At 46.0% G+C, this 23,297-nt stretch overlaps 1 protein-coding gene across 1 annotated transcript in view; it reads left to right on the forward strand.

Annotated features, from left to right (window-relative positions):
* The window catches only part of DIP2A (disco interacting protein 2 homolog A), a 637,392-nt gene that overhangs the window by 248,202 nt on the left and 365,893 nt on the right, over positions 1-23,297 (forward strand). The window contains exons 11-12 of the mRNA XM_069225498.1: positions 20,709-20,832; positions 22,428-22,537. Coding sequence (XP_069081599.1) covers positions 20,709-20,832; positions 22,428-22,537 — 234 coding nt within the window. The remainder of the gene's footprint in view (positions 1-20,708; positions 20,833-22,427; positions 22,538-23,297) is intronic.

Below are 23,297 nucleotides of genomic sequence, written 5' to 3' on the forward strand. Positions count from 1 at the left end.
CAGTCGGGGCACAGTAAGAATCCATATGGCCAAAAGGCTCTCCCATGGGTCAGCTCGCCTAAAGATGAGTTGCAAAGCCTCATACATTTTTTCTTTTGGGCGAGGTGTGCTCTGGGAAATTGAAGGAGATGAGGAGCAGCCCAGATCAAGGCTCCACCAGGCAAGTGTGGGAGCGGGGCCTAGACTTGTGGCATCATTTCCACTTCTGCTCGGTGAAGTTGAACCACGCTTCAACTTTTGGTCATCTTCTTGCTCACCAATGTCACGTTTGGAAATTGGTCGTGTTCTGCTCTGACATATTCTGATTGACATACTTAATGTATAGTCATTGCTTTCATTTATTTTCAGCCCTGACGAAGTCCTTATGAGAACAAATTTTCTCGCAGGATGAAACACGTGTTGGCTGTGTTTGCTGCATGAACAGTTGCTGTACTTCTACATATTATGTATTTTCAATATTTTCAAGATTTGCTGCTTCAAGTATATAGGCTTTGATTGCCATATAAACTGTAAATACAAGAAGGACTATTGAACGGACTTGTTTTTCATATGTAACAACTGGCATTGTTCAAATGAAGATTATACACAATACCATGGATTCATGAGTGCCCTGACTTCTTTTCTCTAGCATTGCGAGTTTCCTTGGAAACATTGGAGGATTTGGGAAGATCCTTCTGCCAGGAGCACCGTGCCGCATACTAGTAGCAATGTTACTTTGGGACACACTGTGAGCGCCCTGATCCTATGACTTTCTTCCTAAGTTCTTTTGCTTTTGTCTTACTAATAGGGGGCTCCCCCACCTACCCAAACACTCTCCTGACACCCCCCAACCACCTTTCATTTGAACACCCCCTCTGATACATGCATTCACCTCCCACCCCCTTATAAATGCACACATCACCCCCCCTCCTCCCACCCCCACTACAGTCACAGTGCCCCTCACCTCCCTCCCCGCATACGCGCACATATACACCCACACGCATCACGCATACACCCATTCTCATACACTGGCATACATGTATTCACTCATTCACTGCTGTAAAGAAATGGCTCCCTGTTGCAGTTACCCCCCACTTTTTGCCTGATACTGATGCTGACTTGACTGAGAAGTGTGCTGGGACCCTGCTAACCAGGCCCCAGCACCAGTGTTCCTTCACCTAAAATGTACCATTGTATCCACAATTGGCAGACCCTGGCATCCAGATAAGTCCCTTGTAACTGGTACTTCTAGTACCAAGGGCCCTGATGCCAAGGAAGGTCTCTAAGGGCTGCAGCATGTCTTATGCCACCCTGGAGACCTCTCACTCAGCACAGACACACTGCTTGCCAGCTTGTGTGTGCTAGTGAGGACAAAACGAGTAAGTCGACATGGCACTCCCCTCAGGGTGCCATGCCAGCCTCTCACTGCCTATGCAGTATAGGTAAGACACCCCTCTAGCAGGCCTTACAGCCCTAAGGCAGGGTGCACTATACCATAGGTGAGGGTACCAGTGCATGAGCATGGTACCCCTACAGTGTCTAAACAAAACCTTAGACATTGTAAGTGCAGGGTAGCCATAAGAGTATATGGTCTGGGAGTCTGTCAAACACGAACTCCACAGCACCATAATGGCTACACTGAAAACTGGGAAGTTTGGTATCAAACTTCTCAGCACAATAAATGCACACTGATGCCAGTGTACATTTTATTGTAAAATACACCACAGAGGGCACCTTAGAGGTGCCCCCTGAAACTTAACCGACTATCTGTGTAGGCTGACTAGTTGTAGCAGCCTGCCACAAACCGAGACATGTTGCTGGCCCCATGGGGAGAGTGCCTTTGTCACTCTGAGGCCAGTAACAAAGCCTGCACTGGGTGGAGATGCTAACACCTCTCCCAGGCAGGAATTGTCACACCTGGCGGTGAGCCTCAAAGGCTCACCTCCTTTGTGCCAACCCAGCAGGACACTCCAGCTAGTGGAGTTGCCCGCCCCCTCCGGCCAGGCCCCACTTTTGGCGGCAAGGCCGGAGAAAATAATGAGAATAACAAGGAGGAGTCACTGGCCAGTCAGGACAGCCCCTAAGGTGTCCTGAGCTGAGGTGACTCTAACTTTTAGAAATCCTCCATCTTGCAGATGGAGGATTCCCCCAATAGGGTTAGGATTGTGACCCCCTCCCCTTGGGAGGAGGCACAAAGAGGGTGTACCCACCCTCAGGGCTAGTAGCCATTGGCTACTAACCCCCCAGACCTAAACACGCCCGTAAATTTAGTATTTAAGGGCTACCCTGAACCCTAGAAAATTAGATTCCTGCAACTACAAGAAGAAGGACTGCCCAGCTGAAAACCCCTGCAGCGGAAGACCAGAAGACGACAACTGCCTTGGCTCCAGAAACTCACCGGCCTGTCTCCTGCCTTCCAAAGATCCTGCTCCAGCGACGCCTTCCAAAGGGACCAGCGACCTCGACATCCTCTGAGGACTGCCCCTGCTTCGAAAAGACAAGAAACTCCCGAGGACAGCGGACCTGCTCCAAGAAAAGCTGCAACTTTGTTTCCAGCAACTTTAAAGAACCCTGCAAGCTCCCCGCAAGAAGCGTGAGACTTGCAACACTGCACCCGGCGACTCCGACTCGGCTGGTGGCGATCCAACACCTCAGGAGGGACCCCAGGACTACTCTGATACTGTGAGTACCAAAACCTGTCCCCCCTGAGCCCCCACAGCGCCGCCTGCAGAGGGAATCCCGAGGCTTCCCCTGACCGCGACTCTTTGAACCTAAAGTCCCGACGCCTGGGAGAGACCCTGCACCCGCAGCCCCCAGGACCTGAAGGACCGGACTTTCACTGGAGAAGTGACCCCCAGGAGTCCCTCTCCCTTGCCCAAGTGGAGGTTTCCCCGAGGAATCCCCCCCTTGCCTGCCTGCAGCGCTGAAGAGATCCCGAGATCTCTCATAGACTAACATTGAAAACCCGACGCTTGTTTCTACACTGCACCCGGCCGCCCCCGCGCTGCTGAGGGTGAAATTTCTGTGTGGACTTGTGTCCCCCCCGGTGCCCTACAAAACCCCCCTGGTCTGCCCTCCGAAGACGCGGGTACTTACCTGCAAGCAGACCGGAACCGGGGCACCCCCTTCTCTCCATTCTAGCCTATGTGTTTTGGGCACCACTTTGAACTCTGCACCTGACCGGCCCTGAGCTGCTGGTGTGGTGACTTTGGGGTTGCTCTGAACCCCCAACGGTGGGCTACCTTGGACCAAGAACTAAGCCCTGTAAGTGTCTTACTTACCTGGTTAACCTAACAAATACTTACCTCCCCTAGGAACTGTGAAAATTGCACTAAGTGTCCACTTTTAAAACAGCTATTTGTGAATAACTTGAAAAGTATACATGCAATTTTGATGATTTGAAGTTCCTAAAGTACTTACCTGCAATACCTTTCGAACGAGATATTACATGTAGAATTTGAACCTGTGGTTCTTAAAATAAACTAAGAAAAGATATTTTTCTATATAAAAACCTATTGGCTGGATTTGTCTCTGAGTGTGTGTACCTCATTTATTGTCTATGTGTATGTACAACAAATGCTTAACACTACTCCTTGGATAAGCCTACTGCTCGACCACACTACCACAAAATAGAGCATTAGTATTATCTATTTTTACCACTATTTTACCTCTAAGGGGAACCCTTGGACTCTGTGCATGCTATTCCTTACTTTGAAATAGCACATACAGAGCCAACTTCCTACATTGGTGGATCAGCGGTGGGGTACAAGACTTTGCATTTGCTGGACTACTCAGCCAATACCTGATCACACGACAAATTCCAAAATTGTCATTAGAAATTGATTTTTGCAATTTGAAAAGTTTTCTAAATTCTTAAAAGTCCTGCTAGGGCCTTGTGTTAGATCCTGTTTAGCATTTCTTTTAGAGTTTAAAAGTTTGTAAAAGTTTGAATTAGAACCTAGAACTAGTTGTAGATTCTTAAAAAGTATTCCAACTTTTAGAAGCAAAATGTCTAGCACAGATGTGACTGTGGTGGAACTCGACACCACACCTTACCTCCATCTTAAGATGAGGGAGCTAAGGTCACTCTGTAAAATAAAGAAAATAACAATGGGCCCCAAACCTACCAAAATACAGCTCCAGGAGCTTTTGGCAGAGTTTGAAAAGGCCAACCCCTCTGAGGGTGGCAACTCAGAGGAAGAGGATAGTGACTTGGAGGAAAATTCCCCCCTACCAGTCCTATCTAGGGAATACAGGGTCCCTCAAACCCTGACTCCAAAAATAATAGTCAGAGATGCTGGTTCCCTCACAGGAGAGACCAACACCTCTGAAATCACTGAGGATAACTCCAGTGAAGATGACCCCCTGTTAGCCAGGATGGTCAAAAGATTGGCTTTGGAAAAGCAGCTCCTAGCCATAGAAAGGGAAAGAAAAGAGATGGGCCTAGGTCCCATCGATGGTGGCAGCAACTTAAATAGGGTCAGAGATTCTCCTGACATCCTAAAAATCCCCAAAGGGATTGTAACAAAATATGAAGATGGTGATGACATCACCAAATGGTTCACAGCTTTTGAGAGGGCTTGTGTAACCAGAAAAGTAAACAGATCTCACTGGGGTGCTCTCCTTTGGGAAATGTTCACTGGAAAGTGTAGGGATAGACTCCTCACACTCTCTGGAAAAGATGCAGAATCTTATGACCTCATGAAGGGTACCCTGATTGAGGGCTTTGGATTCTCCACTGAGGAGTATAGAATTAGATTCAGGGGGGCTCAAAAATCCTCGAGCCAGACCTGGGTTGATTTTGTAGACTACTCAGTAAAAACACTAGATGGTTGGTTAACTGGAAATGAAGTGTGTGACTATGTTGGGCTTTATAATTTGTGTATGAAAGAACACATTTTAAGTAACTGCTTCAATGAAAAGTTGCATCAGTATCTGGTAGACCTAGGTCCAATTTCTCCCCAAGAATTGGGAAAGAAGGCAGACCACTGGGTCAAGACTAGGGTAACCAAAACTTCCACTGGGGGTGACCAAAAGAAAGGGGTTACAAAAACTCCCCAGGAGAAAGTGGGTGACACTAGAAACAAAGAAAAAGAGTCCTCTGTAGGCCCCCAAAAACCAGAACAGGTGGGTGGGCCCCAAGACACAACCCAAAACAAAGGTGGGTACCAGGGTAAGAACTGGGATGCCACTAAGGCATGGTGCCACAACTGTAAACAGTCTGGGCACCACACCAAGGACACTTCTTGTCCCAAAAACAAACCCCAGAACAAAATTCCAGGGGTAACCAGTGTAGCCATGGGAGATGACTCCTCAGATGAGGAGGTCTTCCTAGCCTTCAACTGGAAACAGGGCCCAACAGGTGAGTTGGAGATTCCAGAGGGAAGCAGACACTTCCACCACCTACTGGTGAATGGAATCCCAACCACTGCCCTGAGAGACACTTGTGCCAGTCACACTATTGTGCATGACAGGCTGGTGCTCTCAAACCAGTACATCCCAGGTGAGACTGCCAGGGTAAGAGTTAGCCTAGACAGGGTCACTAAGAGGCCTGTGGCTTTAGTGCCCATAGAAGTGGGTGGCACTCTTAGCTGGAGAAGGGTAGTAGTCAGTACAGAGCTCCCCCGTGATTGTCTCCTTGGAAATGACTACCCAGAGGTTAGTCAGAGCTCAAGAGAGGAACTGGTCCAGTGCCAGTCCTCTCCCAAGGATTCTGGAAGTCCTGCCTCTGCAGTAAATGCAAGCAGGCCCCAGAAGAAGAAGAAAAGAAAACAGAGTAGGAAGGGTGGACAACCTTTAGCCAAGGTTACAGCAAGCCAAGGAGATTCTGCTCCAGTAGGGGAGAACTCCAAAAATAGCCCTGATAAAGTCCAACCTGACCCACAAGAAGTCCTGGCTAGTCAGGCAACTGTTAAACCTGAGTGGGTGGCTCCTCAGCTAACAGAAGAAAGAGTGGAAGAAGGGTGTTTACTACAAGATGTGGTAACCCCCCACTCCAATACAGCAGACAGGCAACCTGAACCCAAAGAAGCCTGTAACTTAGCCCCTTCCCTTTTAGGTGAAGAGCTAAAGGTGTGGTTCTGGGCACTGACAGCTGTCAGTGGCCTCTGCTGGGTGTTAGCCTTTGTGGCTGCACTATCCTTGGCATGGTGGTCAGACCCCATGCCAAATAGCAAGTTAGGCCCCCTGACCCTGTTGGTCATGGTGGGGTTACTCCAGCTCTGGGTAACCTCTTTGGGTAAGCTAGGGATGACCCTGGCTAAGATAAGATTAGCAGAGGTGGATACCTCTAAACCCAAAATAAAAAGAATGGGTGGAGACATTGAAGAAGCAGACAAGAGGCAATTCAGACTAGGTCCTATCACTGTGGAAGTGGGTCAGTTCCCCAAAGGGAATGACCTGAACAGAAGGATGTAAGGCAGAGTAGGCCCTGCAACTAACCAGCCTATTTCTCCTACTCTTCCTCGCCTGACAGACTAGGAAGACTCTCCCAGCTTGGGCTGAGTCTCCTGGCCTGTGGGCTGGGGGGGGCTTGTGTAAAGAAATGGCTCCCTGTTGCAGTTACCCCCCACTTTTTGCCTGATACTGATGCTGACTTGACTGAGAAGTGTGCTGGGACCCTGCTAACCAGGCCCCAGCACCAGTGTTCCTTCACCTAAAATGTACCATTGTATCCACAATTGGCAGACCCTGGCATCCAGATAAGTCCCTTGTAACTGGTACTTCTAGTACCAAGGGCCCTGATGCCAAGGAAGGTCTCTAAGGGCTGCAGCATGTCTTATGCCACCCTGGAGACCTCTCACTCAGCACAGACACACTGCTTGCCAGCTTGTGTGTGCTAGTGAGGACAAAACGAGTAAGTCGACATGGCACTCCCCTCAGGGTGCCATGCCAGCCTCTCACTGCCTATGCAGTATAGGTAAGACACCCCTCTAGCAGGCCTTACAGCCCTAAGGCAGGGTGCACTATACCATAGGTGAGGGTACCAGTGCATGAGCATGGTACCCCTACAGTGTCTAAACAAAACCTTAGACATTGTAAGTGCAGGGTAGCCATAAGAGTATATGGTCTGGGAGTCTGTCAAACACGAACTCCACAGCACCATAATGGCTACACTGAAAACTGGGAAGTTTGGTATCAAACTTCTCAGCACAATAAATGCACACTGATGCCAGTGTACATTTTATTGTAAAATACACCACAGAGGGCACCTTAGAGGTGCCCCCTGAAACTTAACCGACTATCTGTGTAGGCTGACTAGTTGTAGCAGCCTGCCACAAACCGAGACATGTTGCTGGCCCCATGGGGAGAGTGCCTTTGTCACTCTGAGGCCAGTAACAAAGCCTGCACTGGGTGGAGATGCTAACACCTCTCCCAGGCAGGAATTGTCACACCTGGCGGTGAGCCTCAAAGGCTCACCTCCTTTGTGCCAACCCAGCAGGACACTCCAGCTAGTGGAGTTGCCCGCCCCCTCCGGCCAGGCCCCACTTTTGGCAGCAAGGCCGGAGAAAATAATGAGAATAACAAGGAGGAGTCACTGGCCAGTCAGGACAGCCCCTAAGGTGTCCTGAGCTGAGGTGACTCTAACTTTTAGAAATCCTCCATCTTGCAGATGGAGGATTCCCCCAATAGGGTTAGGATTGTGACCCCTCCCCTTGGGAGGAGGCACAAAGAGGGTGTACCCACCCTCAGGGCTAGTAGCCATTGGCTACTAACCCCCCAGACCTAAACACGCCCGTAAATTTAGTATTTAAGGGCTACCCTGAACCCTAGAAAATTAGATTCCTGCAACTACAAGAAGAAGGACTGCCCAGCTGAAAACCCCTGCAGCGGAAGACCAGAAGACGACAACTGCCTTGGCTCCAGAAACTCACCGGCCTGTCTCCTGCCTTCCAAAGATCCTGCTCCAGCGACGCCTTCCAAAGGGACCAGCGACCTCGACATCCTCTGAGGACTGCCCCTGCTTCGAAAAGACAAGAAACTCCCGAGGACAGCGGACCTGCTCCAAGAAAAGCTGCAACTTTGTTTCCAGCAACTTTAAAGAACCCTGCAAGCTCCCCGCAAGAAGCGTGAGACTTGCAACACTGCACCCGGCGACCCCGACTCGGCTGGTGGCGATCCAACACCTCAGGAGGGACCCCAGAACTACTCTGATACTGTGAGTACCAAAACCTGTCCCCCCTGAGCCCCCACAGCGCCGCCTGCAGAGGGAATCCCGAGGCTTCCCCTGACCGCGACTCTTTGAACCTAAAGTCCCGACGCCTGGGAGAGACCCTGCACCCGCAGCCCCCAGGACCTGAAGGACCGGACTTTCACTGGAGAAGTGACCCCCAGGAGTCCCTCTCCCTTGCCCAAGTGGAGGTTTCCCCGAGGAATCCCCCCCTTGCCTGCCTGCAGCGCTGAAGAGATCCCGAGATCTCTCATAGACTAACATTGAAAACCTGATGCTTGTTTCTACACTGCACCCGGCCGCCCCCGCGCTGCTGAGGGTGAAATTTCTGTGTGGACTTGTGTCCCCCCCGGTGCCCTACAAAACCCCCCTGGTCTGCCCTCCGAAGACGCGGGTACTTACCTGCAAGCAGACCGGAACCGGGGCACCCCCTTCTCTCCATTCTAGCCTATGTGTTTTGGGCACCACTTTGAACTCTGCACCTGACCGGCCCTGAGCTGCTGGTGTGGTGACTTTGGGGTTGCTCTGAACCCCCAACGGTGGGCTACCTTGGACCAAGAACTAAGCCCTGTAAGTGTCTTACTTACCTGGTTAACCTAACAAATACTTACCTCCCCTAGGAACTGTGAAAATTGCACTAAGTGTCCACTTTTAAAACAGCTATTTGTGAATAACTTGAAAAGTATACATGCAATTTTGATGATTTGAAGTTCCTAAAGTACTTACCTGCAATACCTTTCGAACGAGATATTACATGTAGAATTTGAACCTGTGGTTCTTAAAATAAACTAAGAAAAGATATTTTTCTATATAAAAACCTATTGGCTGGATTTGTCTCTGAGTGTGTGTACCTCATTTATTGTCTATGTGTATGTACAACAAATGCTTAACACTACTCCTTGGATAAGCCTACTGCTCGACCACACTACCACAAAATAGAGCATTAGTATTATCTATTTTTACCACTATTTTACCTCTAAGGGGAACCCTTGGACTCTGTGCATGCTATTCCTTACTTTGAAATAGCACATACAGAGCCAACTTCCTACAACTGCCATACCCGCATTCACACACGCATTCGTCCAGACATACTCGCACATTCTTACACACAGACACACTGAGATGCAGACACGCACTCACTTCACGATTCTTACACACATTCACACACACGCATACAACCACACATACAACACACACAGGCGCATTCACACACACTGACACACACACGTCCCCCACCCCCTCCCCTGTCAGACACCCGACTTACCTTGTCCGGCGAGGAGTTTGTCTGGCAGGGATTGGGCACTGCTACCGCTAGCAGAACATTGCCAGCCAGTATTTCTGCTCAAAATACGACTGGAGGCGCTCTACTGGTGCGGCGGTGGTGATGTAAGCAGCACCAGGTCTCCACTGTCCGTCAGTATGAACACTGCTGGATTTCCGCCCTTATTGTGGCGTCAGTCAGGCAGTGCTCATAATCTGGCGGATGGATGGTCACCGCCACGGTGGTATGTTGGAGGCAGTCACCACAGCAGTAGGCGGTTATTACCGCCCAAGTTATAATTAGGGCCATTATGTTTGATGGCTTGTGTGGCTCAATGGGTGTTGGATATTAATCAACATGGTAACTGTCTGAAGCTCCTTTCCACACCTCCAATCATCCCCCTCACCCCCCTTGCACGCTCAAACTATCCACAGAACATCTAACCCTTCTCAAACCGGAGGTTTAGGCTATACTTCTCAGAGGAGCCATAGAACCCATCCCCACGGAACATCAAGGGTCAGGAGTATACTGTCTATACTTTCTAATTCCCAAGAAGGATTAATCTTTACGGCTGATACTAGATCTGCAGCCATTAAACCATTACATCCTGTCAGAGTATTTTCACATGTTAACCCTCCAAGACGTGATGACTGGTTTGTGGCATGTGGTGTCAGCACTACATGCTGAAAACATATGCTTACTGGGTAAGTAACATTTTTCTACCATACAATGACAAGCTATGCCGCGCTAAACAATGACATGACATACCATACAATGACAGACATTACCGTCTGGTACTATACAATGACAGGCCATATCATACAGTGACTGACCATAGCATACAATGACAGGCCATACCATACCATACCATACTGTAAGAGACCATACCATACAATAAAATTACAGGCCGTACAATACCATATATTGACATGCCATATCATACAATAATATACATATGATAAACCATACCATCCTGTACAGTAACAGGCCGTACTATACTATACCATACCAAACCATACCACGAATACGGTTGAACAGAACATTTTAGTGTGAAAATAACATTATCATACTATACAATGACAGCCCATACATACCATACAACTATAGGCCATACTGTACTATACAAAGACTGGCTATATCATACCATATTGTAGAATTACAGACTATCCATACTATAGTATAGAATGATAAGCTATACCATACTTTAAAATGACAGGCCATACAATATCATACTATACATTGACAAACCAACACTTTGGTTGACTGTGCTCGGTTAATTCCTGGCATTTGTTACATTTAATGGAGTTGTTTTGCTCCATAGGAGAGTGCGGGTGGTGGGGCCCTGTTGCCACACTTAATTTTGGGGGGGGGGGTGGTCACCCTGCTCCTTTAGCTACATTAGCTACGTTATCCCTGCAACTCCTGAATCGTTTAACCCCTTCGCTGCCAGGCCTTTTCCCCCTCCTGTGCCAGGCCTTTTTTTGCCTATTTGGGGCAGTTCGCGCTTAGGCTCTCATAACTTTTTGTGCACATAAGCTAACCAAGCCAAATTTGCGTCCTTTTTTTCCAACATCCTAGGGATTCTAGAGGTACCCAGACTTTGTGGGTTCCCCTGAAGGAGGCCAAGAAATTAGCCAAAATACAGTGAAAAATTCGTTTTTTTCAAAAAAATTGGAAAAAGTGGCTGCAGAAGAAGGCTTGTGGTTTTTCACCTGAAAATGGCATCAACAAAGGGTTTGCGATGCTAAACTCAGCAGCTTCCCAGCTTTCAGGAACAGGCAGACTTGAATCGGAAAACCCAATTTTTCAACACAATTTTGGCATTTTACTGGGACATACCCCATTTTTACAATTTTTTGTGCTTTCAGCCTCCTTCCAGTCAGTGTCAGAAATGGGCATGAAACCAATGCTGGATCCCAGAAACCTAAACATTTCTGAAAAGTAGACGAAATTCTGAATTCAGCAAGGGGTCATTTGTGTAGATCCTACAAGGGTTTCCTACAGAAAATAACAACTGAAAAAGAAAAATATTGAAATTGAGGTGAAAAAAACATCAATTATTATCTACGTTTTACTCTGTAACTTTTTCCTGCAATGTCAGATTTTCGAAAGCAATATACCGTTACGTCTGCTGGACTCCTCTGGTTGCGGGGATATATAGGGCTTGTAGAATCATCAAGAACCCTAGGTACCCAGAGCCAATAAATGAGCTGCACCCTGCAGTGCGTTTTCATTCTATACCGGGTATACAGCAATTCATTTGCTGAAATATAAAGAGTAAAAAATAGCTATCAAGAAAACCTTTGTATTTACAAAAAGGACACAAGATAAGGTGTTGAGGAGCAGTGGTTATTTGCACATCTCTGAATTCCGGGGTGACCATACTAGCATGTGAATTACAGGGCATTTCTCAAATAGATGTCTTTTTACACACACTCCTATATTTGGAAGGAAAAAATGTAGAGAAAGACAAGGGGCAATAACACTTGTTTTGCTAATCTATGTTCCCCCAAGTCTCCCGATAAAAATGATACCTCACTTGTGTGGGTAGTCCTAGCGCCCGCGACAGGAAACGCCCCAAAATGCAACGTGGACACATCCCATTTTTTTGAAAGAAAACAGAGGTGTTTATTGCAAAGTGCCTACCTGTAGGTTTTGGCCTCTAGCTCAGCCGGCACCTAGGGAAACCTACCAAACCTGTGCATTTTTGAAAACTAGAGACCTAGGGGAATCCAAGATGGGGTGACTTGTGGGGCTCTGACCAGGTTCTGTTACCCAGAATCCTTTGCAAACCTCAAAATTTGGCTAAAAAAACACATTTTCCTCACATTATGGTGACAGAAAGTTCTGGAATCTGAGAGGAGCCACAAATTTCCTTCCACCGAGCGTTCCCCCAAGTCTCCCAATAAAAATGAAACCTCACTTGTGTGGGTAGGCCGAGCGCCCGCGACAGGAAATGCCCCAAAGCGCAACGTGGACACATCCCATTTTTTGAAAGAAAACAGTGCCTACCTGTGGATTTTGGCCTGTAGCTCAGCCGGCACCTAGGGAAACCTACCAAACCTGTGCATTATTGAAAACTAGAGACCTAGGGGAATCCAAGATGGGGTGACTTGTGGGGCTCAGACCAGGTTCTGTTACCCAGATTCCTTTGCAAACCTCAAAATTTGGCTAAAAAACACCTTTTCCTCTCATTTCGGTGACAGAAAGTTCTGGAATCTGAGAGGAGCCACAAATTTCCTTCCACCCAGCGTTCCCCCAAGTCTCCCGATAAAAATGATACCTCACTTGTGTGGGTGGGCCAGGTGCCTGCAACAGAATAAGGCCCAAAACTTGTAGAGATAGAGGGGATAGCACAGCAAGTTTATAAGGACATATTCTTTTATACATCTTTAGACGGACTCTGCTTTGGGGACCCACATAAGTGAGGTGTCATTTTACTTGGGAGACTGAGGGGAAAACTGGGGAGTAGGAATTTTGTGCTGGAGCTGTGATCCTACTAAGAAAAGTCAGGAAAATATGCTTTTTTTAAGCAAATTATGAGGTTTACAGAGGAGTCTGGGTAAGAAAATGTTGGGGGAGCCACGCAAGCCACACCTCCCTGGAATCCTTGGGGTGTCTAGTTTTAAAAAATGTCTGGGTTTTGTAGGTTTCCCTAGATGAAGGCCGCACCCAGGACCAAAAACATAGGTGGGCCCTCCCCCCCCCCAAACACAGGTATTTTTGTAATATATCATTTTGATGTGTGCACATACGTCCGTGATGTGCCAAACACTAAAATTGTGAAAAGAAACACACTTAGGTTATGTGAAAAAGACCCCTCACCCACCAACCAAGTTGGTGGCATGCTTCATCATCGGGGTCCCATCCGAGGCACCTAGCGTGTCACAGATGTGCTGCGACGCCTGATTACAGCGGAGCAGGTTTTGTCATTTTTACCACAAATACTGGTTGGATTTGGCACGAGGGTGAGTGATGGTTCAGTGGATCAAATTTTATTAACAAGAGATTTCACAAAAATGAAATGTACTGTTAATAACTGAAAGGCAAAAAACTGAACCAATGACTCGCAGCTCGTGAGCTGTAAAGCCGCGACAAGGCACCAACCGCTTTACAGTCCATTCACACACCTTTCATACATGACACGCACAAGACCATTCACACCGCCAGCCACGGGCCCAGCACATTACAACACTCACATCGACAGACCGCGCCACTCAAGGGCCCATCACTTACATACGCCCACATGCCTGATACAAGAATCACACCAGCTGATGGGAGTGTGGACTGGCGTTTGGCTGGCACCGCCAGCCAAGCCCCACCCCAAGCACACCGCCTTCCAAGCCCCACCCCAAGCACACCGCCTTCCAAGCCCCACCCCACGCACACCGCCAGCCAAGCGCCACCCCACACACACACCGCCTTCCAAGCGCCACCCCACGCACACCGCCTTCCAAGCGCCACCCCACGCACACCGCCTTCCAAGCGCCACCCCACGCACACCGCCAGCCAAGCGCCACCCCACGCACACCGCCTTCCAAGCGCCACCCCACGCACACCGCCAGCCAAGCCGCACACCGCCAGCCAAGCGCCACCCTACGCACACCGCCAGCCAAGCGCCACCCTATGCACACCGCCAGCCAAGCGCCACCACACGCACACCACCAGCCAAGCGCCACCCCACGCACACCGCCATCACTTTTTTTTTGTTGATTATAAATAACAAAGAAACCACTAATTATAAAATAAGCAAAAAACTACAAACACAAAAGCTCTAACTAAATACATGACAGAGATGCCAACCGTGAAACATATGAAAATATCAAACAGACAGCTTACGCTCACGGTATTTCCCAGACGTTTTTTTTTGTATGGTAACCTCTATAACAGCTGGGCACACACAGCCCAGGCTTTGAAGGGCATTCGGGGCAGTACATCCGGCTCTCCCTCCGGATTAATCTCCGGGCACATACTCTACATTTCTTTGTGGGCAAGTCTTTTTTGGGAGTGGGAGGAATGTGATCTGGAAAGTGCCGATCTTTCAATCTAGCCACATCCTCCACCACTTCTACTCTAGGAACTCTTGCCGGTTCCACCACAATAAGTCTTTCTATCACGACTCCAGAAATTTAACAAATGTCATCCTTGACTCAGGTGAACAATCCTTGTATACAATAAAGGCATTCAAAGTTGCCAAATGAAATAAATGTAGGGCCAACTTTTTATACCACACATAAGACTTACGAAGAGCAGTGTAAGGTTCCAACCTCTGATCTACTCTATCAACACCACCCATGTGCCTATTGTAGTCCAAAATGCACGCAGGTTTGCGCACTTCCGCAACCTGACCCCAAACAGCCATAGGGGAAATACAAAAAAAAATTGCCCCCCAAGGGGTCGCCCCCCCAAAATTAACAGACCTCTAAAAATCCCTGGTGGCGATTCCTGGAATCTAGTGAAAACAGGCACAGGGGGAAAGGAAAAACCCTTTCCTTTCCCCCTGTGTCTGTCCCCCCCCCCCCCCCCCCCAGAAAAAAAAAAAGAAAAGGACTCACCTTGCTGGGTCCTTTCCCCTCGAAGCAAATGGCACACGGGAACTGTAGCCTTGTACGAGGTCACCTCGTCCAAGGCACAGAACGGGTTAAGGGTGTAGAACTTCATGAGAGCCTAATGTGTAATGAAAGCCAGTTGAGCCCTAGAGGCACTTGTGAACCTGGCTGAAATATTTTGATCCATTGAGATGTGGGAGATACATGATTGATGGCATGTGTGGCTGTATATATATATATATATATATATATATATATATATATATATATATATATATATATATATATATATATATATATATATATATATATATATATATATATATATATATATATATATATATATTCTGCATACTCCTGCCATCTAGTGTTGGGTCTGGTGTTGTGAAAGTCCTCTCACTGATGTTGTGCATGGGCAGCAACTCAATTATTAGATTGTTTTCTCTCTGCTGTGTGGTTCAGACGTGTGTACCTCCTTCCAGTGTGTTCGACTCCCTTCAGCTTTATCCCTTTGTTACTGTTTTGACTGTATTGTTTCGATTACGCCTTTTCATTCCTGTGCTATCTACAAATTTTGTTGGTTCAGAAATGCCTTCTGCGTGTCTCCAGCATCGACGGAAATGCGCTTCTGGTTGAACGTACACCCTTTTGTTTTTGTCTTCATTGCCATGCAAAATATCCACACGCCAACCAACAACTCGTGTGCAACCTCTTCCTTTGGCCACCCATCACGAGGCCGACTGCGATGCTGGCAAGTCTTTCAGGTCGATAAAGACTCTTGGGGACGGGGGCTACGCGACTTGAAATGTCCCAGAAAGCATTGGACGACGTCCTGGATCTCTTCAGGGAAATGCATGCCCAGGAGGAGCCATCTGCAGAGGAGTAAGAAGCATTCTCCATCCAAGACAGCTCTGAAATTCATGTGGAGATTGGTATCGAAATGCAGAATTTACCTGCTGCCTAGCGTGTGAATACTGTGGCCCCTGCTCCACCACTCAAGCCCTCATGGCCAAACTTCATCTCCAAGTATCCACACCCACTATCCAAGTGCAACCTACTATAGATGAATTGGTCAGGGATATTTGCCTACGCTTTTCCGCCTCTCCCTCTCCCTCTCATTCCATTTCTGATTTGGAGGCTGAGGTAGATGTCTCTCACCATGATCCTTATAGCACCCATCTGGACACATCAGCCCTGATTCACAACTCTTCTAGATCTCTCCGTAGTCTCTCATGAGAAGCTCCCCAAGAGGCCGGACCTTCTCACTCAGAATCAAGGACAAACCAGACACCCAGATCCCAAGACACTCAACCTTGCCGTTTGGTTCCTGAGGTCATAGAGTTTGGCTTCCTTGGATTGCCACAAGAATGAATGGACATTCTCAAAGAAGCACGTAAACCAACCACTAGAGCATGCTACACAGCAAAATGGAAACGTTTTGTTTGATAGTGCCAACCCAAAGGGATTGATCCTGTCAAAGGCACAGTGCAGGACATTATCTGCTATCTGCTTCATTTGCAGAAAGCAAATTTAGCTTAAACTTCCGTTCTCTTACACCTAGCGGCAATAGCTGCCATTTTAAAAATAGACAGCATCTATCATTGTTCAAAATTCCAATTATTAAAGCTTTCATGGAATGACTCTAAAGAGTTATTCCATCTCAGGTTCCTCCAGTACCCTCCTGGAACTTTAACATTGTCCTAATCAGACTCAGGGGCCCACCATTTAAGCATCTTCACTCATGGCCAATTAAATTTTTTGTCAAGGAAGGTGGCATTCTTAGTCGCCGTACCTCACTCAGGTGTGTTACCGAGCTACCGGCTTTACCCTTAGAAGAACCATTTTTCCAAATGCATTGAGTTTAAGTGGTTCTTCGTACTTTTCATAAATTCCTACCCAAGGTTGTTTCACAGTTTCACTTCAGTTAATCTATTGAGCTCCCAGTTTTTTTTCCCATAACCAGATTCTGTTGCGGAAAGAGCTCTTCATATCTTAGATGCCAAAAGAGCACCCATATTCTGTATAGCTGGGAATACAACTTTTAGAAAAACAAAACAACTTTATGTAGCCTTTTCCCCACCTCATAAAAGCAACCCCATATCCAAATCAGGCATAGCCAGATGGATAGTCAAATGTATTCAAATGTGCTACAATAAGACCAAAAGACCTTTGCCTATTTTTCCCAGAGCACACTGCACTCATAAAAAGGAAAGGGAACTATTATGATTCTCTTGGAAACATCCCTATAGCTGACATTTGTAAGGCAGCTATGTGGTCTATACCACACACCTTCACCAAGCACTACTGTGTGGATGTTTTAGCACACCCGCAAGCAAGTGTAGGAATCTGGCTCTTTATATGGTAGATCAAAATGAGATATATTATGGAAATAGTCCAGGGGTTCCCTTGCTAGTGGATAGAGGGTTGCTCTAGCAATCCCGAGGTGGTCTTTTAAGGGCTAGTGTGGTCACGCATCCTTAGGCTTCTCAGAGAGGAGTGTGAGACATCTGCAAATACACACACAATCAATAAATGAGATACACGACTCAAGAAGGAGAGCCACACCAATTTACAAAAATAACAAGTATCTGTATACATGTTTTGGCACCAGAATCAATATGATCAGGTAAGTATGTTTTGCATGAAAAATCTTTACAGTTTTGAAAAATTGACAGTGAAATTTGTGAAAAGCTGCAGTGTTATCTTATGGAGAGCAAAACAAGGACTGCATTCAGGTATAGTACAGCGACAACGGGACCAGTCTCCTGGAATTAAGGTAAGTATTGTCCAGTGGTCAGGGTCACACCAACAGGTCACACTGGGTGCCACTGGGGCGGCTGGGTGCAGTGGCGTAGTACGGCGTCAGCTGCCTATTTTTAGTCCATGGGGATTGGTGCAGCTGAAAATAGGCTGCAGGTCTGGACAGGGAGGCCAGTCAGGATACTTGCCTTGGAATGAAGGTACACAAGTCATCCTGTTGGATGGGGGTGTGTAAACACCTCCTCCCAGAGCAGGCTTTACGGTTGACTGCCCAAGAGTAAAGGCTCTCACCCTAGGAGGTCAGACTCATCTCTGGTGGTGGCAGGCTGGCTAGAACTAATCAGTCCCCATAGTGGTAGTTGGTATGTTTTCAGAGGACACCTCTAAGGTGTGCTCTGGGTGCATGTATTAATAAAACCATCACTAGCATCAGTGACGGTTTATAAAGGCGAGATATTTGCTACCAAACATTTCTAGTTTTATTGAAGCCAACATGTAGCTGGGGAACTCGTAGTGATCAGTGTCTAGCGCATGTACTTAAAAATGGCTTGCCTAGTCACTCTCTGTCTAAGAATCAACAAAGACATAGCAGGGGCATTTCTGCACATGCAGATATGTCCTCTCATGCAATGTAGTGCACTTTACTGTAGGGCTGTAAGGCCTGCCGTAGGGGTGACTTACGTATATTGCATGCAGTGTTAGGTGACATGGCGCACAGGCTGCGTGTCATGTTGTGTTTTTACTTTAAGCTGCACCAAGGCACACAGCCTGCAGTGGCAGTCTGTGTGAGCTAGGTGATGTGTCCCTGAGGGTGGCACAATACATGCTGCAGCCCATAGGGACCCTCCTTTGGTACCCATGCCCTAGGTATCAAGGGTTTACTGAGAACTTACAGGGGGGCGGAGGTATTTGCAATCGGGGAACAATTGCACAATTTAAGGTAAAGGGATCTGGCACTGGGGACTTGGTTAGCAGGAACCTAGTGCATTTTTAGTCAAAATTGCATTGAATACCAAGAAGAAAGTGGGGGTGATTTTGTCAAAAAGGGGCACTTTCCTACAGTCAGGAAGTGCTACGTAACCTTTTTCAGACTACTGCAACTCACACAGGCTAGCCACCACTTGTAAGGAGGGACTGCTTTACAATCGATGCAGAGCATGTGTATCTACAGCTACACTTCATCGAACGGATTATGTTACTTATTCTGGAAGCATCTGTTCGCTACATGTAGTGCTGTAGATTCACATGCACCCTCTCTCCTCCCCGGACGCCTGTGGCCGCTGCAGTTATACTTTGTATATTTACTGTTTGCATGGACATCTTTCCTTACACTTAACTTTCTCTCCTCCGGGAAAACACTCTAATAGTGGAGTCCATGCTCATTCACAATATCACAGTGAGGAGATTTCTTTGAAGAAAAGACTTCTTTGAAGAAAAACAACTTGCACAAATCCAGACCCAAGACTAGATGGCAGGAGTATGCAAAGCATGTGAATCTACAGCACTACATGCCACGACCAGATGCTTACAGGTAAGTAATATAACCCTTTTCTCCAATCGCATGTTCTTGACCCAGTCTAGGGCCTCTTGAGTAAATAAAAGTAGTGTTAGGGTACCTGAAAACTATTCTAATATTTTAAAGACTGGATCCCAGAAAATAAAAATAAGAGGTCCTCTTCTTTTTTGTGAAAGGATAAGCTTTGAGTCCGTCCAGGGGTACTAGGTGACAGGACTTTAACTTGAGAAGGAAGCATGTCACACAGTGGTGTGTGGGTGAAAGTTCTAAGTAAAAAACAAAAAACAGGAGAGCAGGTGTACTTTGGAGGTACCTCTCTTACATACCATACCATACTATGCGTTGACAGACTACAACATAACGGGCATGCTAGGTCATAGCTTACCATGACAGGCCACACATATGGTATATTCTTTCATATAAATCTTAATTTCTCTTTGTAAAACAATAACGTGTGTCAGAAAGTAATAGTTGAGACTCAGAAAACGCTTAGAAATGGCTTGCTTTTAGTTGTCTGTTTGCGAAAGACATCCTGTGGACCATACTAAAATCCTACACTGTGTTTTAAGCACAGTCATTACTTATTGTTACTCTCATTTGTTTACTTCTGTAGTAGATCTCACCAGAGACAGTGAACTGTTGCTTTTGAAATACTTTGAGACCCCACCCCGACACTTGCTTAACATTGGTTGGCTTTATTATCACTCGTATTTGCTGGCTTCCAGTTGGTCAGCACACTTCCTCATTGTGTGTTTCACCCTCCTCTGGAGCATGGACCAAGTACTGGTTCTTTTCTTTGTGAGTATACTTCTGCTGCTTGCGCTTTCTGCACCGGGTACTTTTTTCCTCTACTTGTAGCACTCATTAAGAGTGCATGTTTTTGCAGGATGTCTCCGCTCCTCTCCCATGTTGTGGTTTGCATTGTTACTCCCCCCCCCTCTCATGTTATAGCTTGACCAGTCCCTCCCACCCTTCTGATCATTGCTTCACCACCCCCACCCCACCCTCCTGCTGTTGCTTGCCTAGTCCCCCTCCAGCATTGTTGCTTCACCTGTTCCCTCCTCCTCCCTCACCCCATTCACTGTGTTAATTCCCCCCTCTCCTTGACCATACTCTCGTTTTTATCTCTACTTTTCGGATTTGTCAAACTGCCTTTTAAGCCCTTTTGTAAAGCAGCTGCATAACTAAAAGTAAATCGGCTTTTTGTTTTGTTTTAACTTTCAGCTGTTCTGCTCTACAACATGACTAAAATGACATTCACAAAACTGATACGTCTTGCATAAGCCAGACCTATTGGCTTTGCCTGTGCTTGTCAAAGTTACATTATTAAAATGTTCTTGTTAGTCCGAAGTGGGAAGTTGCACTGTTTTTGAAATTACCAGTCCATATCGACCATTGAGTAAAGTACCACTTTATAGGAATTGACAGTTTTTTTTTATTACATATCTGAAATCTTCTGGTTTTTTTCTCCAGGACGCTGGCAGCCAGCAAATTGGTTTCCTTCTTGGCAGCTGTAATGTGACACTGGCTCTAACCACTGATGCCTGCCAGAAGGGCCTACCAAAATCGCACACAGGCGATATAGTGACATTCAAAGGTAAACGTATTCTCCGCCATTGTCCCGATGGGACCCGAGGCTGACCACGCTGCTTGCATCCTGTAGCTCTGACACATATTTCATGAAAATAAGGTTAGGGTGTGCCTGGTAATAGCAGTGTTTGAGTGAATGGGATCTCCGTACAGTGTTTGTGCTGGACTTGTTCTATTTCAGTATGTGTGTGAGAGACCTGCTATTGTTCAGTTTTTTATGCAGGCCCTGTGATTGTTAGCTGTTTGTGAAAATAATATGTATGTTTTTTAATGAGAATTTATATTATGTAATATTTATGCAAAACTCAACCCAGGAGCAAAGCTGAAATATGAATATGGCAGGAAGTTGACAACTGCTATTTTTTTATTTCATAAGAAAAAGGAAAGATCCCCACACACTAAACACTACCCCTACAAAATGGTCACAGTGGACGTCTTAAGTATCATGTCTGTTAGCATTCATGGTGCACAGTTACGGGCATTGGCAGTGTAAAGCCTAGTATTGGTTTTATTTTTCAGAAATTAGATTAGCATGAGAGTCCGATAGCTATCCAAACAAACTGTCACCTTTTACAGAGATGTTAAGTGCACTGGCATAAACAAAATGAACAGGACACTAGTGAAAATGAATCCTTTTAGTAAAGAAGTGCCAATCATTTTATTAAGGTGCACATAGTAATTTACAACTATTTGCTGTTAACCAGTGGAAGGTGGAAAGGACATTGACTACAAACATATGATATACAACTTGTTCAGCAAACTTCCCATCAGCAGCTCTGAAGTTCTTAAAACACAGTATTTGCAGTATGCTTACATTTGCCTGACTATTGTCACGGCTTGAGTTTTTCCACTTGCTCCCTTCCCCAGCAGAGCTCTCGGACCTTGAAAGAAAGGCCCAATCCTAATTTTACTGTATATTTCTTTTCGCTTCCTTTTTTGCTCTGCTCCATTGGACATTTCCTATTCCCTTCTTTCTTTACTGGGATGATCACACAATCTGGACATGAAAAGTAATGTTCTCTGCGCTTAATTCGGCTTGTAACAAAGTATTTTCTCACTGTTTCCTCTGAAGTTCTTCAGCATGCGCCAATTGCTATATCAGATCATTTCTGAAGTGAGAATTAAAACAGATGTTTCAGAGATCTCTTGCATCCGTTTTTTCAGAGGTTTTTTGTCTAGTTGTGTCCTAAAAAGTAAAAACTCAATTATTCGAACAGCACAATCCATCTTTGTTGTGCCACAAAGATAAAATGTAGACCTATTCCTTTGGTATAGTTCTGGATGTGTAATTCAGAGTTAGCATTATATCTTGTTGAGGTTTCCACAATTAAGGAGCTTGCATGAGGTTAGTTTCTTTGTATATAGTTGCAGGTTGTACATTTGTGAATGTTTTCCACACTTCTGTCACTGTGCTTGCGCCGAATGTTTCAATCAGTGAATGTTTGTATGAAGTTTGCATTATTATGGATGTCTGATATTTTCATTCATCCTATAATTGTATGTTTCTTGTGATTGGACACATTTGCTCAAAGCTTTTGTGTTTGTCCTATTGTTTCAGGTTAGCCCTGTGTGGTTTGTCTTATTGTTCTTTTTTGTTATAAGGTTGGCCCCGTCTCATTTGGTTTGTGATTGATGGAAAACACCTCGCAAAGCCCCCCAAGGACTGGTACCCCCTGATTCGAGATGCCAGCAATGACATCGCATACATCGAGGTGAGCACAGAGCTGGCTGTGCTGCTGGTGAGATCATTTCCCTGTAGCAGCATCATAACTCTGTCCTGAAGAGTTAAAATTTAACAATCAAATCCTTCCACCCTTTTCTTCAACTCACCTTTTCACTGACATTTTTCAAATAGTCACTCTCCATACCCTCAAACACATAAAAGCCACCATGTTCAACATAATTCATTATACCACGCTGATTGATATCACCTCACACAATTCCCAATGAACAGTCTCATAAAGTAATCCACCTTACTACACGCACAGAGATCCCACACATTTTTCTTGTGAAACAGGTTTCCAGACTTGTCCCAAAACATACTCACAGTGGTTGCTGTGAACCTTTAATAACAATTTTCAGTACTAGCGTACCAGAAAGCCTACATTTTCTTAAAGACATGGAGGAAAAGTAAGCTTCTGTTGTGGGTTCATAAAAATGCCGTCCTATCATACTTCGACACTTCTCATAGAATCACTTCATGACTTTTGTGTTTTCTTCATACTATAAAGTTCTTGTACGCTAGTGGAGAAAATCATTATTGTTTTGCAAAAACATAGGTTCATAATACTGGATCAATGCTAAACCAACACTGCCAAGACCATCTGTCAATTAGTTTAAAAAAAAATAGTCCAAAAAACTGTGACCTTTGTAAGGTTTTCCTGTTCATCCCCTAGTTCTAACACTTCTGAGTTCATTACTTTCACTGGTGAAGGAATTCCAAAGCGTCACACGTCAGTGTCTGCTTGTTGC

This window comes from Pleurodeles waltl, chromosome 3_1 (assembly GCF_031143425.1).
Source record: "Pleurodeles waltl isolate 20211129_DDA chromosome 3_1, aPleWal1.hap1.20221129, whole genome shotgun sequence".
Taxonomy (NCBI): Eukaryota; Metazoa; Chordata; class Amphibia; order Caudata; family Salamandridae; genus Pleurodeles; species Pleurodeles waltl.